At 42.0% G+C, this 12,409-nt stretch overlaps 1 protein-coding gene across 2 annotated transcripts in view; it reads right to left on the bottom strand.

Annotated features, from left to right (window-relative positions):
- The window catches only part of LOC134608650 (cytidine monophosphate-N-acetylneuraminic acid hydroxylase-like), a 273,312-nt gene that overhangs the window by 170,151 nt on the left and 90,752 nt on the right, over positions 1–12,409 (bottom strand). For both annotated transcript variants that reach the window (XM_063451660.1, XM_063451661.1), the window contains exon 2: positions 178–381. In XM_063451660.1, coding sequence (XP_063307730.1) covers positions 178–381 — 204 coding nt within the window. The remainder of the gene's footprint in view (positions 1–177; positions 382–12,409) is intronic.

Here is a 12,409-nt window from a genome sequence, read left to right as displayed (position 1 = left end):
TTTTAAATGTGCACACCCATGCAGGCATCATATAGAAGAATATGGACTTGCCATTCACAAGTTTTTCAAGCCCTGTAAGATTTATATTTTTTTGAATATTGTGTCTCAAGAAAATGTTTTACATTTTCCCGTGTTGACATTCCACTACAATTTGCCACTGAATCTGAGCACCATTACCTGCAATCCAGATCTTCTATATCTTTAATGAAAGTTCCCCCTTGATGTTTGCACAAATTTTTGCATGCCCGCATTTTTTCTCCTTCTTTGAATATAATAAAATTTGTCCCATTTTCCTTATTTCTCAAGAAGTTGAGTCCTTCTTTAAAGCTTTCTACTTCTGAAGCTGTGAGATGAAGAAGTATTTGTGATGTTTGCTCAACACTGTTTGAATAGGAAAAAAACAGAAAAAAACAAGTTAGATATAAGTAGTATTATTAAGGACTGAATAAAGTTAAAGAAATGCTGTGACAGAGTCACTAGGGTGGGTGCTGAACACAACAATAATAAAGTAGAAAGCAAGCTATAGTCACAGCAATAAAATCCTTTTCTTCTTTAAGTTCGTGTTTTTGGAAAGCTCACTACATGTTCCTTTAACATCTATTTAAAATTGACACTGTAATCATCAAAACAACTTTAGATTAAAAGGATACAATAGCCACCACAACCACTACAGTTTAATGTAGTGGTTCTGGTGTCTTTAGTATGTCCCTGCGGTGTTCACACTTTCAACATTTCCTTTTTAGAGGAAATGCAGTGTTTACATTGGTGGCTAGTAACACCTTTAGGGGCAGTCACTCAGGCAGCCACTAGAGGTGCTTCCTAGTTAAGTGCCTCACAATATGCAGCACTTCGGATTCCATTTATTGATTCAACGCATCTCTATGAGGACATGCTGATTGGAGCAGCTTGGTGTTTTGCCAAACATGCACTATAGGCTCCTAATGCTTTCCTATGGGAAAGCAGTGGATTGGTTTTGATGATCAAGTTTGAGTCATGTGGTGGCAGGTGCAATGTGGAAAAAATGTCACCTTTTCAGCGCAATGTAAGCGGGGCCGGCCACTTAAACAGCCACATTAGGATTATAGTGTCAGGTATACAGGTTTCTATTCCTGACACCATAGTCTTTCTTTTGATGAAGTAGTTTTGGTGTATAGATCTTGCCCCTGTTGTCTCACTGCTCCATTTTCCTACCATATAGGAAAATGGAGCAACTGTAGTCACATCTTCCTGCTTGTAACTTGCATAGCCTTCCAAAAAAAACTTAATGTAAATTGAGATCTAATGTTTATACTTCCTTTATTGAACATTCTGTTTAACTTAGTGTGGCGAAAGTAACCTCGCCACTGGTTCTTTGTGGGGTCCGCTTGCCGGCCTCTTGCCCCAGGACTATGGCCCATGTACTAGACCTTGGTTCAGGACTGTGGAAAGGCTTTGTTCATGTGTTTTCCCCTCTATGGTTCGGTATGGGGCTCACCGAACAGATTAGACTAATGCTGTTCGTATACCGAATAACCTGTCGAACGGACCGACCACCCAGAACAGTCGTGTGCTGCTTATTGCCCTTATTAACCTCGCTAACCGCAAGTGGTTAGCTGGGCGGCCGTCGTTCGTATGTGCGAACACGTGGCGGTGCCCATCTTTAGCCGCAAACACATACAGTGGCATTTGGTCATCGAATGCATAGAACTATAATCGCACACTCGACAGCAGAGCACTGCTGGGACTGCCATCTCTTCGTTGGACTGGATTAATTTGAGAAGAGTGGCGTTCGGTGGAAACACACTCCTGAACAAGAGACTTAGACTAAGTATACATATAAACTGGTTGCATTCGTATTTCTGTTATATTGTGAACTACCGAACTAGACCGACCGCAAGCCCTGATTCTCTGGAACAGTTTTGGGCATGGGACCATGCGTGCGGCTGGTTAAACTAAGACTTCCATGGAAATCCTGAAACTCTGAACCGATCTGGGTGATTTTTAGTTATGTTGGTCCCCCAAATCGGGGCTATCAGGAGATATGACTATATTGGGGTTTCCATGTGTTTTGGGGGTATTTTTAATATATCATAAAACATTTTGTTTTTGTGTCTGGAGATAATTGAGTTAATACAGTGCTTGACTCAATTATCTCCCAGGTACAGAGAAGGGATTATGCATGGAAGTGTCCTGGATCTGAGAGCCAATGTGATTGTGTATTTGTTTCTACTGTGATTTACTCTCAGGTCCAGGGGTGAGGGCCCCTTGCATGGGAACATGCATATAATGCCAGTTGTGGCTACCATTAAACAGTTCTCTTCCCCCTTAAAGGGACACTCCAGGCACCCAGACCACTTCTGCCCATTGGAGTGGTCTGGGTGTCAACTCCCACTACTCATAACCCTGCAAGTGTAATTATTGCAGTTTTCTATAAACTGCAATAATAACCTTGCTGGGTTAACTCCACCTCTAGTGGCCGTCTACTAGACAGCCACTAGAGGTCACTTCCTCCTTCATAGCACAGGAAACCTGTGCTAGGGCGTCACTGGACGTCCTCACGCTGTGTGAGGACCTCCAGCGTCGCTCATTTCCCCATAGGAAAGCATTGAAATTATTTTACAATACTTTCCTATGGGGAGACGTAATGCGCATGCGCGGCATTGCCGCGCATGCACATTAGGTCTCCTCGGCCGGTGGGCAGGATCAGTCTCGCCCACCGGCCGACGCAATACAGAGGAGGAGCGGCGCGGAGGAGGAGGAGCCGCTGCCTCAGGTAAGTGACTGAAGGTGTTTTCACCCCTTCAGTAACTGGGGATCGGGGGGTGGGAGGGAGAGGGACACTCCAGTGCCAGGAAAACGGATCGTTTTCCTGGCACTGGAGTTTCCCTTTAACACAGAGCCTTGTCTCGTGATTGTAGGGAACAGCTATACCTGCTATAATCCCTGCTCTTGGGATTGTTCTTTGGATTGCTATATCACTAGCTCTTGTAAGAGCTAAACAGCTATACTCTCTGGAGTAGGAGAGGTCCACCCACTGGAAGCTGGATTCTTGTCTTAGGTCCAGGGTGGGTGGAGGACAGCGAGACCCCAGCTGGACCCTGCAGGAGACTCTTGTGTGTGATTCAAGTTTAATTTACAGAGCATGAAATAAAAACTTTTAAAGCACGTTTACATCTGATTTGAACATGAAACACTTTTTTTTATATGCAGGCTGTGTCAGTCACAGCCAATGGAGGTTTGGCTAGAACGGCCTAAGCAGAAATGGTTATTTAATTCCTAAATGGCAAAGAATTGAGCAGTGAGACTGCAGGGGCATGATCTATACACCAAAACTGCTTCATTAAGCTAAAGCTATTTTGGTGACTATGCTGTCCCTTTAAGTTCAGTGATGCGTAACTAATGACCGTACATTTGCCTAATTAATCTTCAAAATCCATTGAGGGTTTGCTAAGCTAAGAAACTAAAAATTTTGCTTAGGAAGGGTGATAGAAATCACTACCCAAGTTTCCAGGCAAAAGAAAAAGTTAAATTAAAAAATGAATAAATACACGTTTTTTTTTTTTTTTTAAATATTATGAGGCAACCTGTATTTGTATATTTGACATGGAATAATCAAATTCCAATTGCCTTTAATTTGTATAGTAAGTGTATGTGAAGGTAGAAAATGACATTCACATGACACAATTAGATTATATCCACTGGAAAACCATGTACCACTCAATATCTTGACAGTATCACAGTCATTGAAACCTTTCTCTGTTGGCATTGTTTTGGGAATAAGGATGCAGTAATGTACCTGCATATTATGACTGTTGCAGACTGAATGTTTTTCATTTTGGGTTATGTGTTCTTTTGAATCCACACTTGCCCTTTTAGTTGTGATGTGATGCTGTACACTTATTCCCTTATACCGTTATATTTTATGTATTTGTTGACTGTTTCATTGTAAGGTGAAGTTACAGTTGTAAACTGCTGGTCACTAGATCCTTAAAGGACCACTATAGTGCCAGGAAAACATACTCGTTTTCCTGGCACTATAGTGCCCTGAGGGTGTCCCCTCTCCTCGGCTACTCCGCAAACCTCGGAAGTTGCACTCTACTCGACCTCACCGGGTCAAACAGCGCAACAGCGCTTTAGGTGTGAAGCATGAATCCAGTACTCTCCTTGAGCAGACAGCTCAGTCGGGGAAGCCTTGTTTGAAGAGTCCGGATGACCCTCGGGCGCACGGGCTGGATGCACGAAGACCTCAGTCTACTCTGTGTGCCAACTTCTGCCAGTGCACAGTGCCACTCATATCTGTTGTCACAGTAGCTTGCATGCATTGTACCACTAATCGAAAAAAAAAAATGACAGGCAAAGGCAGGCCACCCCGCAGGGGCCGTCGTGGTCGTGGTGCTGTGATTCCCTTTGGCCCTAGAATAATACCCAGTGTTCAGAGGCCACGTACCCTGAACTCGAAAAGTTCTGAGGACATAGTTGACTGGCTAACACAGGACATCCAATCTTCTACAGCTTCCGCTCGGAACCTTGACGCACCATCCTCCTCCAGCTTTGCTTCGGGCACCTCTCAAGTTACCACTCGCCCGCCTGTTGCCACCACCAACACTAGCACCACAGTCGCTTCACTTGATCTGTCAGAGGAGTTATTTACACATCAGTTGGAAGAAATGAGTGATGCGCAACCATTATTGCCAGAGGATGTAGATAACAGGGATATGTCTCAGTCAGGCAGCATTACACACATGGACATACGGTGTGAATTACACACATGGACATACGGTGTGATGATGATGATGTTGTCATCAGTGAGGACAAGGAACGGGACATGGCTAGCTTGGTATCCAACCTTGTGCAAATGGGGAGTTTGCGGTTGTGCAAATGGACTGTTTGCGGTTGTTTGCGGTGCGTTAAACGGGGAGTTTGGTTTGTTACTGTGAAGCGGGCGTAACCCTTACACTATCTGATCGATACAACATCATACCTGATGTTTTAAAGCACGTTATTCCAAACAATTTAGGAATGTTAGGTGATTTATGCCCTTTATGGATTAAAAACAGACTCTGTTTTTATGTAATTTTCCATGGGAGTTTTGCCATGGATCCCCCTCCGGCATGCCACAGTCCAGGTGTTAGTCCCCTTGAAACAACTTTTCCATCACTATTGTGGCCAGAAAGAGTCCCTGTGGGTTTTAAAATTCCCCTGCCTATTGAAGTCTATGGCGGTTCACACGGTTCGCCCGTTCGCGAACATTTGCGGAAGTTCGCGTTCGCCGCTCGCGTACGGAAAATTTTATGTTCTTGACATCTTTAATCCTGACAATTGGAGAATTCTGCAGGATATTTTGTGTAGAACATATTAGTGAGCAGAAAGGCGTCTCCTGGTTATCATCACTGTGACTCCTAGCTAGTTAATCATGTACTCTAAATAAACATATAAAAAGTCTACTCTTGTTTACACTTCGGGCAAGCTTTATTGTTCATAAAAATGTCTCAGATTATTTCAAAGATATCCAGTTTACAAGGTGTTTTTTACTTGTAATACATTTGAAGTTGTACTGTGCATCTCTCAAACTTAATCTCCCTGTAAATTATTTAACCTTGCCATGGATGTCTGTCCTAATTACATGCGCTTCATAAAATTGGTAGTTTTAAGTACAAGCTTGGAACCACTAAACTAAATAACTATTCAATATAATCAATAAATTGCTCAGAACTCCCAAATGGACCCTAATGAAGTCTTTATTATATTCATTGGATACTAAGTGGTTATTTGCCACTGGTACTGGTACTGGTACTGGCACTGGTACTAAACCCAAAAAAGATCAGTTAAAATATTTCTAGTGCATTCTGTACTTGATTACAACATCTCTGGCAAACTCTGCTCTAATTTGAAATTCATTTAATTTTAGCTAGTAAATGATTTAGAATGAGGACCTGCGAATCTCTGAATTCAATAAAACCTGTAACTTGAAGACATAGGTGCACCCATCCCTAGCATTATATTTATTTTTTTAAGTTGTTATCAATAGTGTGTTTTTTGAATGTGATAGAAAGATGGCAAATTTACAGTAAGCGATGAGAAGATAAACAGATGCATGGCTCTGTTACCTTTGTACCAGCACTAATCCTACTGTCACAGCTTGATAAACAGCCTTCTTATTGACAGCCCCAGTAAGAAAACACCACAAAGCCTCAGACTCCTTACTAAATGGAAAACAAGCCACTATTATTTTCCCCTTCAGGACCGGCCTGTTTTTGCGATGTTGTACGTGAAGGACCAGGTCTCTTTTAACACTTTTGTGGTGTTTGTGTTTAGCTGCAATTCTCCTCTCTCTCATTTAATGTTCCCATATTGTTTTTTGCAGGACAAAAAGGGCTTTCTTTACATACCATTATTTGTATCATGTCATATAATTTACTTTAAAAAAATAATAAAATATGGTGAAAAATTGAAAAGAAACACATGTTTTTGACTTTTGCTTGAAAAATCTTTTACTTACCTACGAAAGCTAATGAAAAAAACTGCTAAATAGATTCAAAATGTTGTCCTGAGTTTAAAAACACCCAGTGCTTACATGCTTTTTTGCAAGTTATAGGGCTATAAGTACAAATAGGAAATTGCTGTTTCAAAAAAAATATTTTTTAAATGTATCAATAGTGACATTGTAACACTATTATCTGTCATAAATCTCCGAATCACACCCCGCATGTACATATTTTTTTTTAAAGTAGACAACCCAGGGTATTCAATATGGGATATGTCCAGTCTTTTCTAGTAGCCACTTGGTCACAAACATATTTTTTGTTTGTTTGTGTGTGTGTGAAAAAAAGTCAAAAAACTAAATTGAACGCTAATTTTGGCCAGTGTTTGTGACTAAGTGGCTACTACAAAAGACTGGACATACCCCATTTGCAATATCTTAGGTTGTCCTCTTTTGCAAATGGTTTGCCATCATGGGAGTAATTCTCATTCCTGGACTAACATACGCTCTCAGAGGCAACGTAACTAACCTGGCAATTTTCAATGTAAAAATATTTGACCCTTATATTTGACCCTGTAACTTTCAAAAATGCTATAAAACCTGTACATGGGGGGGTACTGCTATACTCGGGAGACTTTGCTGAACAAAAATATTATGCCTCGTTTCCACTGAGCGGATCGGTTCGGTACAGTTTGTTAGGTTTATAATGGTCCAGCTCATTCTGGTGAGCATTTCCACTGCAAGTCAGACCTTCAGGGGCCATGCGGGGTTTAGAAAAAATGCCCTTCCTGTCCACCAATCAATGGATTGTATAGTAGCTCCGCCCTTACCGAACCGTACCATTTCCTATGGTCCTACATCTGAAGAAGGAACCTGAATGGTGCGGTACGGTTCGGTTGTATGGGCCACTTTCATAATGGAACGAGGAGTTAGTGTTTCAAAACAGTACAACATATCACAACAATTATATCTTCAGTAAAAGTGCTGTTTGTGTGTAAAAAATGCAAAAAAGTAACTTTCACTGACAATCATCGCTGTGATATGTTTTACTGTTTTGAATCACTAATATTTGTGTTCAGCGAAGTCTCCCGAGTAAAACAGTACCCCCCATGTACAGGTTTTAGGGTGTCATAGAAAGTTACAGGGTAAAATACAGTGCTAGCATATTGTTTGTGTGTCTGAATGTATGTCTCTGTGAGCATGTTTGCTTTTTTGTCTAAAACCCTATGTGTATGGGGTAGCTGCTTAAAGTGTGTTGTGTGTATGGGGGGTGATGGTGACAGGGAGGTGATGGTGTGGGGGTAATGTGAGAGTGAGGGGGGGTAATGTGAGAGTGCGGGGGGGTAATGTGAGAAGGAGGGGGGGGGGGTGATGTGAGACACCCGCAATGCATCTGAAGTAATTAATTAAAACTGCAAGACTTTATTCTGTTACCGGGTGTATCCTGCAAACTGCAATCCACATGCAAAAGGCTTTCTGGTATGACAAACAGAATGCCTTATACTGCAAGTAAAGCCTCACACCGAATCTAGTTACTGACCCTCACTTCAATAAGAACTTGGCTGTCAATATACACCAGTTTATGCACATAAGTTATAGTGGATAGACATACAGATAGTCTAATGTGAATCCCAAACAAAGGTTATCTTCCATTCTTCACTTTAATAAGAACTGGGCTGACAATATTAAAGACTGGACTGTCCATACACACTAGTTCACTTATGAGAATCCCAAATAAGGTTATCTCCCATTCTAGGTAAAATCTGACAAAATTATAAAAATCACAGAATTTCATAGCCCCAAGTTTTACCCTCGACTCATCCACGAGGCATAGCATATTTCACAATTGTTGGTCACAAAACTGCACTCGACTTATACACGAGAGCGACTTATACATGAGTATATACGGTAGGTAATCTTAAGAGAATAACATTTCTATTTAATTCTAAAAAAAAAACTTTCACACTCCTTTAACCCCTTAAGGACACATGACATGTGTGACATGTCATGATTCCCTTTTATTCCAGAAGTTTGGTCCTTAAGGGGTTAAACCTGCTTGCCTACATGCTGAGTGTCACAACAACCAGTAATATAATGCTGATACCGGAGAAACTGACGGAAGCCAAGCACAGAGAGATAAACACAGGTTTCTTCAGGAAGGAAGAGATCTTTATTCGATTCACTGACCGGGACTCAGAGGGACTAATGTCACCAAAAACAGCTAAAATCTGAGTCCTGATCGTACAGTGTAGGTCCCTTATATAGACATATAGCTCCTCCTATAATCAGTTCCACCTACGTGTACTCTAACCCAATCAACAGAATAAAGACTGACTTTCCTGTTTGACCACTTGGCTTGCCCAGCACAATGGAGGAGGGGAATACTCGTATATCCTGTATTCCTGCACATGCTCCTTACACTACTGATTGTATCGTTGCCACGTGCAACCAACCGACCGATACATCAGCATATGCACGTGCACATACCACGTGGCAATCTCGGCCTACTAAATTTATTTTTACCGAGATTCCACCACATTCCCCCCTTTGATGCTTCTGATATTTCATAATCCCAGATGCATCACTTAATCAGGGTTTGCGTACACCTCAAGTTGCCATAAACCAGACTAGACTTTGCGACTCTCTAGAGATACGAACCCCTCAGCATTCCTCTTCCTGTACGTGTTCTCCTTGATTTAAAGCCTCGTACCTGCAAACAGCCATTATCTGTGCTGCGGCCTTTCTCTCTGCTATATTCTCTATAATGCTCTGCACAGACCTAACTACCAAAGGAATCAGACACGGCAGGAGGAGGCACAGCATCAAGATTAGCATGACTCCACCTACCAGTGCCTTGAGTCCTCCAAGCTGCTCGTACCAATTACCAAACCAACTACTCGGATTATACCCTTTCCATACTTGAGTAGGCACATGTGCTAGTTTAACCATATGGCTAGTAAGCTCAGCTATAGCTTGCCCTTCATCATCTATTTGAAGACAACAATTGCTTAGATGAAACTTCCCACATACACCTCCCTCTACTTCCAATAGGTAATCCAAGGCTAATCTATTCTGGTAAACGGCTGTCCTCATCTTAGTGTTATGCTTTGCTAGGAGATTAAGCGCTTGTGATGTTTCATTGGTAATTATCTCAACCACTGCCTGTAATCTTATGATACGGTTAAGCATGTATATTGGGGTTCTGTATCCATAAGTACCATCCTCTGCCCACGTAGCTGGCCCATAATAATCTATAATACGCTGGGGAGGCCACTCATCTTCCCAGGTACCTATCTCTAGGGGTCCCCTTTTCTTTCTATGATTTACATCATACACTTTAACTCCCAAAGTCTCTCCTGTTGCAATTGGCAACAAGAAGAAGGATGGTTTGAGCATACCTAATACACATGCCCCTCCCAGTCCTGTGGTAACTCCGAATAGGCTTTCTTACCACAGATCCAGTACAAATTTGCTGGGGCTTTCCAACTAGATGTAGCAGATAGGTCAAACCACACATCCTTTAAACTGGTATAAATTGCAAATGGATTAGGTGGTTCTGAGACATTTGAAGCTGACCACCAAGTTGTATCTTTTGTATCATCATCATAAGCTTTTTGCCCTAGACAAGTCAATTCTCCTACAGATGTATTAAACATTATTCCTTTCCTTGCTATGCAAACATAACCTATAATGGAGGTCTTTAATCGCCACTCAGATTTACCTCTAACACTCACTTGATAATCAGTTTGAGAAGATATTAACTGTTCAACTTTCTCAGAACCAGAATACATTACCTCCTTTGCTTCCCATGGCCATTGGTCTCCCATATTAGTACCTCCACACACATAGCAGTTGGTTACATTAAGACTACCAGCAATGCTTTCGGCTAGATCTATAAATACGTTTTTCGCATTATGGGGGATCTTATTTTCCACACTCATCTCCTCATAGAAGGAATGAAAGACCTGATGGGTCTGGGTTGCCACAGTATCGGTCTCTATTCCTATAAATAATATTGTCCCAGGATCCAAACCTGTTCCATATATCTGGAACCCAAATACGTTCCCAAACCTATCTATGAATAGTTCTGGGTCATTGATAAGTATATGGACTGGGTTACAATCCCTAGACTTACAATATGGCTTGGTAGGCAACTTAGTGACGATCATATCCTTATCTACTGTCTGTCCCCAGGTTGCCCACCCCACACAGGACCAATACGGACAATAATTGTATTCTTTATTTGGGATCTATATATTTATATATATGGGATTTATTTTGGATCTATATATTTATACTTACTACTGGGGCAAATATACTAATGGATAAACCCCAAGTTTTAGTTCAATCCGTATAGGTGGGATATTGCGAGCAAGTCCTGGTGGGTTACTCTCTGCCTACACTCCTGGTATATTAAACAAGGATTCATCACTCCTAGGGTTTTGGCTGGTCAACACTGTATAAAGTCTTTTGGTATTGATATTGACATTATACCTGAGGGTCCATTAAACTTCAAGGATATCTTTCCGTTAGGCAGAAATGTTATCTGTGCTTGTAACTTCGATAACAAATCTCGTCCTAGAAGTTGGACATTCAGGCATGTAAAGGAACTGATGTTTTACTACGTGGCCTCCCAGTGTACAGAGTCGACTTTTAAGAACCGGTTTAGCAGCACTCCTCCCAGTTGCTCCTATTACAGCGATAGTTCTACCTGAAGGAGGAGCGACTAGGTTAGTCACCACAGAATGTTCAGCACCAGTGTCGATCATGAAATAACTTTTTTCCCCCTATTGCTACATCGACCATAGGCTTCGCTCGGCCAAGGGGGATGGAGCCCGGTCGGTTTCAATAGTCCTCAATGACAGTGTCAGCCAAACCCACAAAGTCTCTATCTTCTCTTTCTCGGGGTCTCTGCGCTGCTGGGTAATGCCTATCCCCATGAACGCTTCCTCTATTATTCCCACCATTTCCTCCAGGGCCCTCTCTTCCTCTCGTTCTGCCTCTATAATTATTACTATATCCTGCCCTTGTTCTATCTCTTTCATATTGTTCCTTCAGTGGACACTCACTTCTCCAATGCCCTTCTTCCTTACAGTATGCGCATTGGTTCCTACTTAAAGGCTCCCTATTCCACTTATTCTCGCTTTTTCCAGTTCCCCTATACACTTCCTTTTCCCTTCTATCTACACCCGCGATAGCTCCTGCTAACATGTCTGCTTTCCTTCTCATCTTTCGCTCTTCTTCCTTTTTCGTCTCTGTCTCCCTATTCATATAAACCTTATTTGCTATCTCCATTAGTTGAGTTATAGACATCCCTACAAACCCTTCTAACTTTTGTAATTTTCTCTTTATATCTCCATAGGCCTGGCTGACAAAGGCAGAGTTAACTATCCGGGAATTCTCAGGAGCCTCTGGATTAAAGGGGGTATGCAACTGTTATGCCTCCAATAATCGATCATAAAAGGCACTGGGCGACTCATCACATTTCTGCAATACCTCAGCCGTCTTTGACATATTGATCGCCCTTTTTCCTCCGGCTTTCATTCCAGCAATAATGGCGTCCCTGTAAGCTCTTAAACGGGCCATATCTGCGCCATTAACATTCCAATTCGGATCTGGGTTTGGATAATGGGCTGTGGCCCATGCTGCCGGGTTGGCCTGATTTTGAGTACGGGCCACTTCTTCAAGCGCTTTAATTGCCGCCTGATTTATCCGAGTTCTTTCCTCGTTATTAAACAATGTCATAAGTAATTGCTGGCAATCAGCCCAAGTGGGATTATGCGTCTGGATTATAGAGGTAATCAAATCTGTGTAGGAGGAGTTATGGGGCTTCCAGTTAAACAAGTCAGTGGTGGTAAAGGGAACATAGACAAATACGGGATCAGCATGTTGTAACTGGCCCTCACAGTTAATATGTGTCGGGCCCGGTGTCAGTCGGAGAGGCATTTA

This window comes from Pelobates fuscus, chromosome 4 (assembly GCF_036172605.1).
Source record: "Pelobates fuscus isolate aPelFus1 chromosome 4, aPelFus1.pri, whole genome shotgun sequence".
Taxonomy (NCBI): Eukaryota; Metazoa; Chordata; class Amphibia; order Anura; family Pelobatidae; genus Pelobates; species Pelobates fuscus.
Note: the sequence above shows the minus strand (reverse complement) of the source record. Positions and strands in the feature narration are given on the sequence as shown.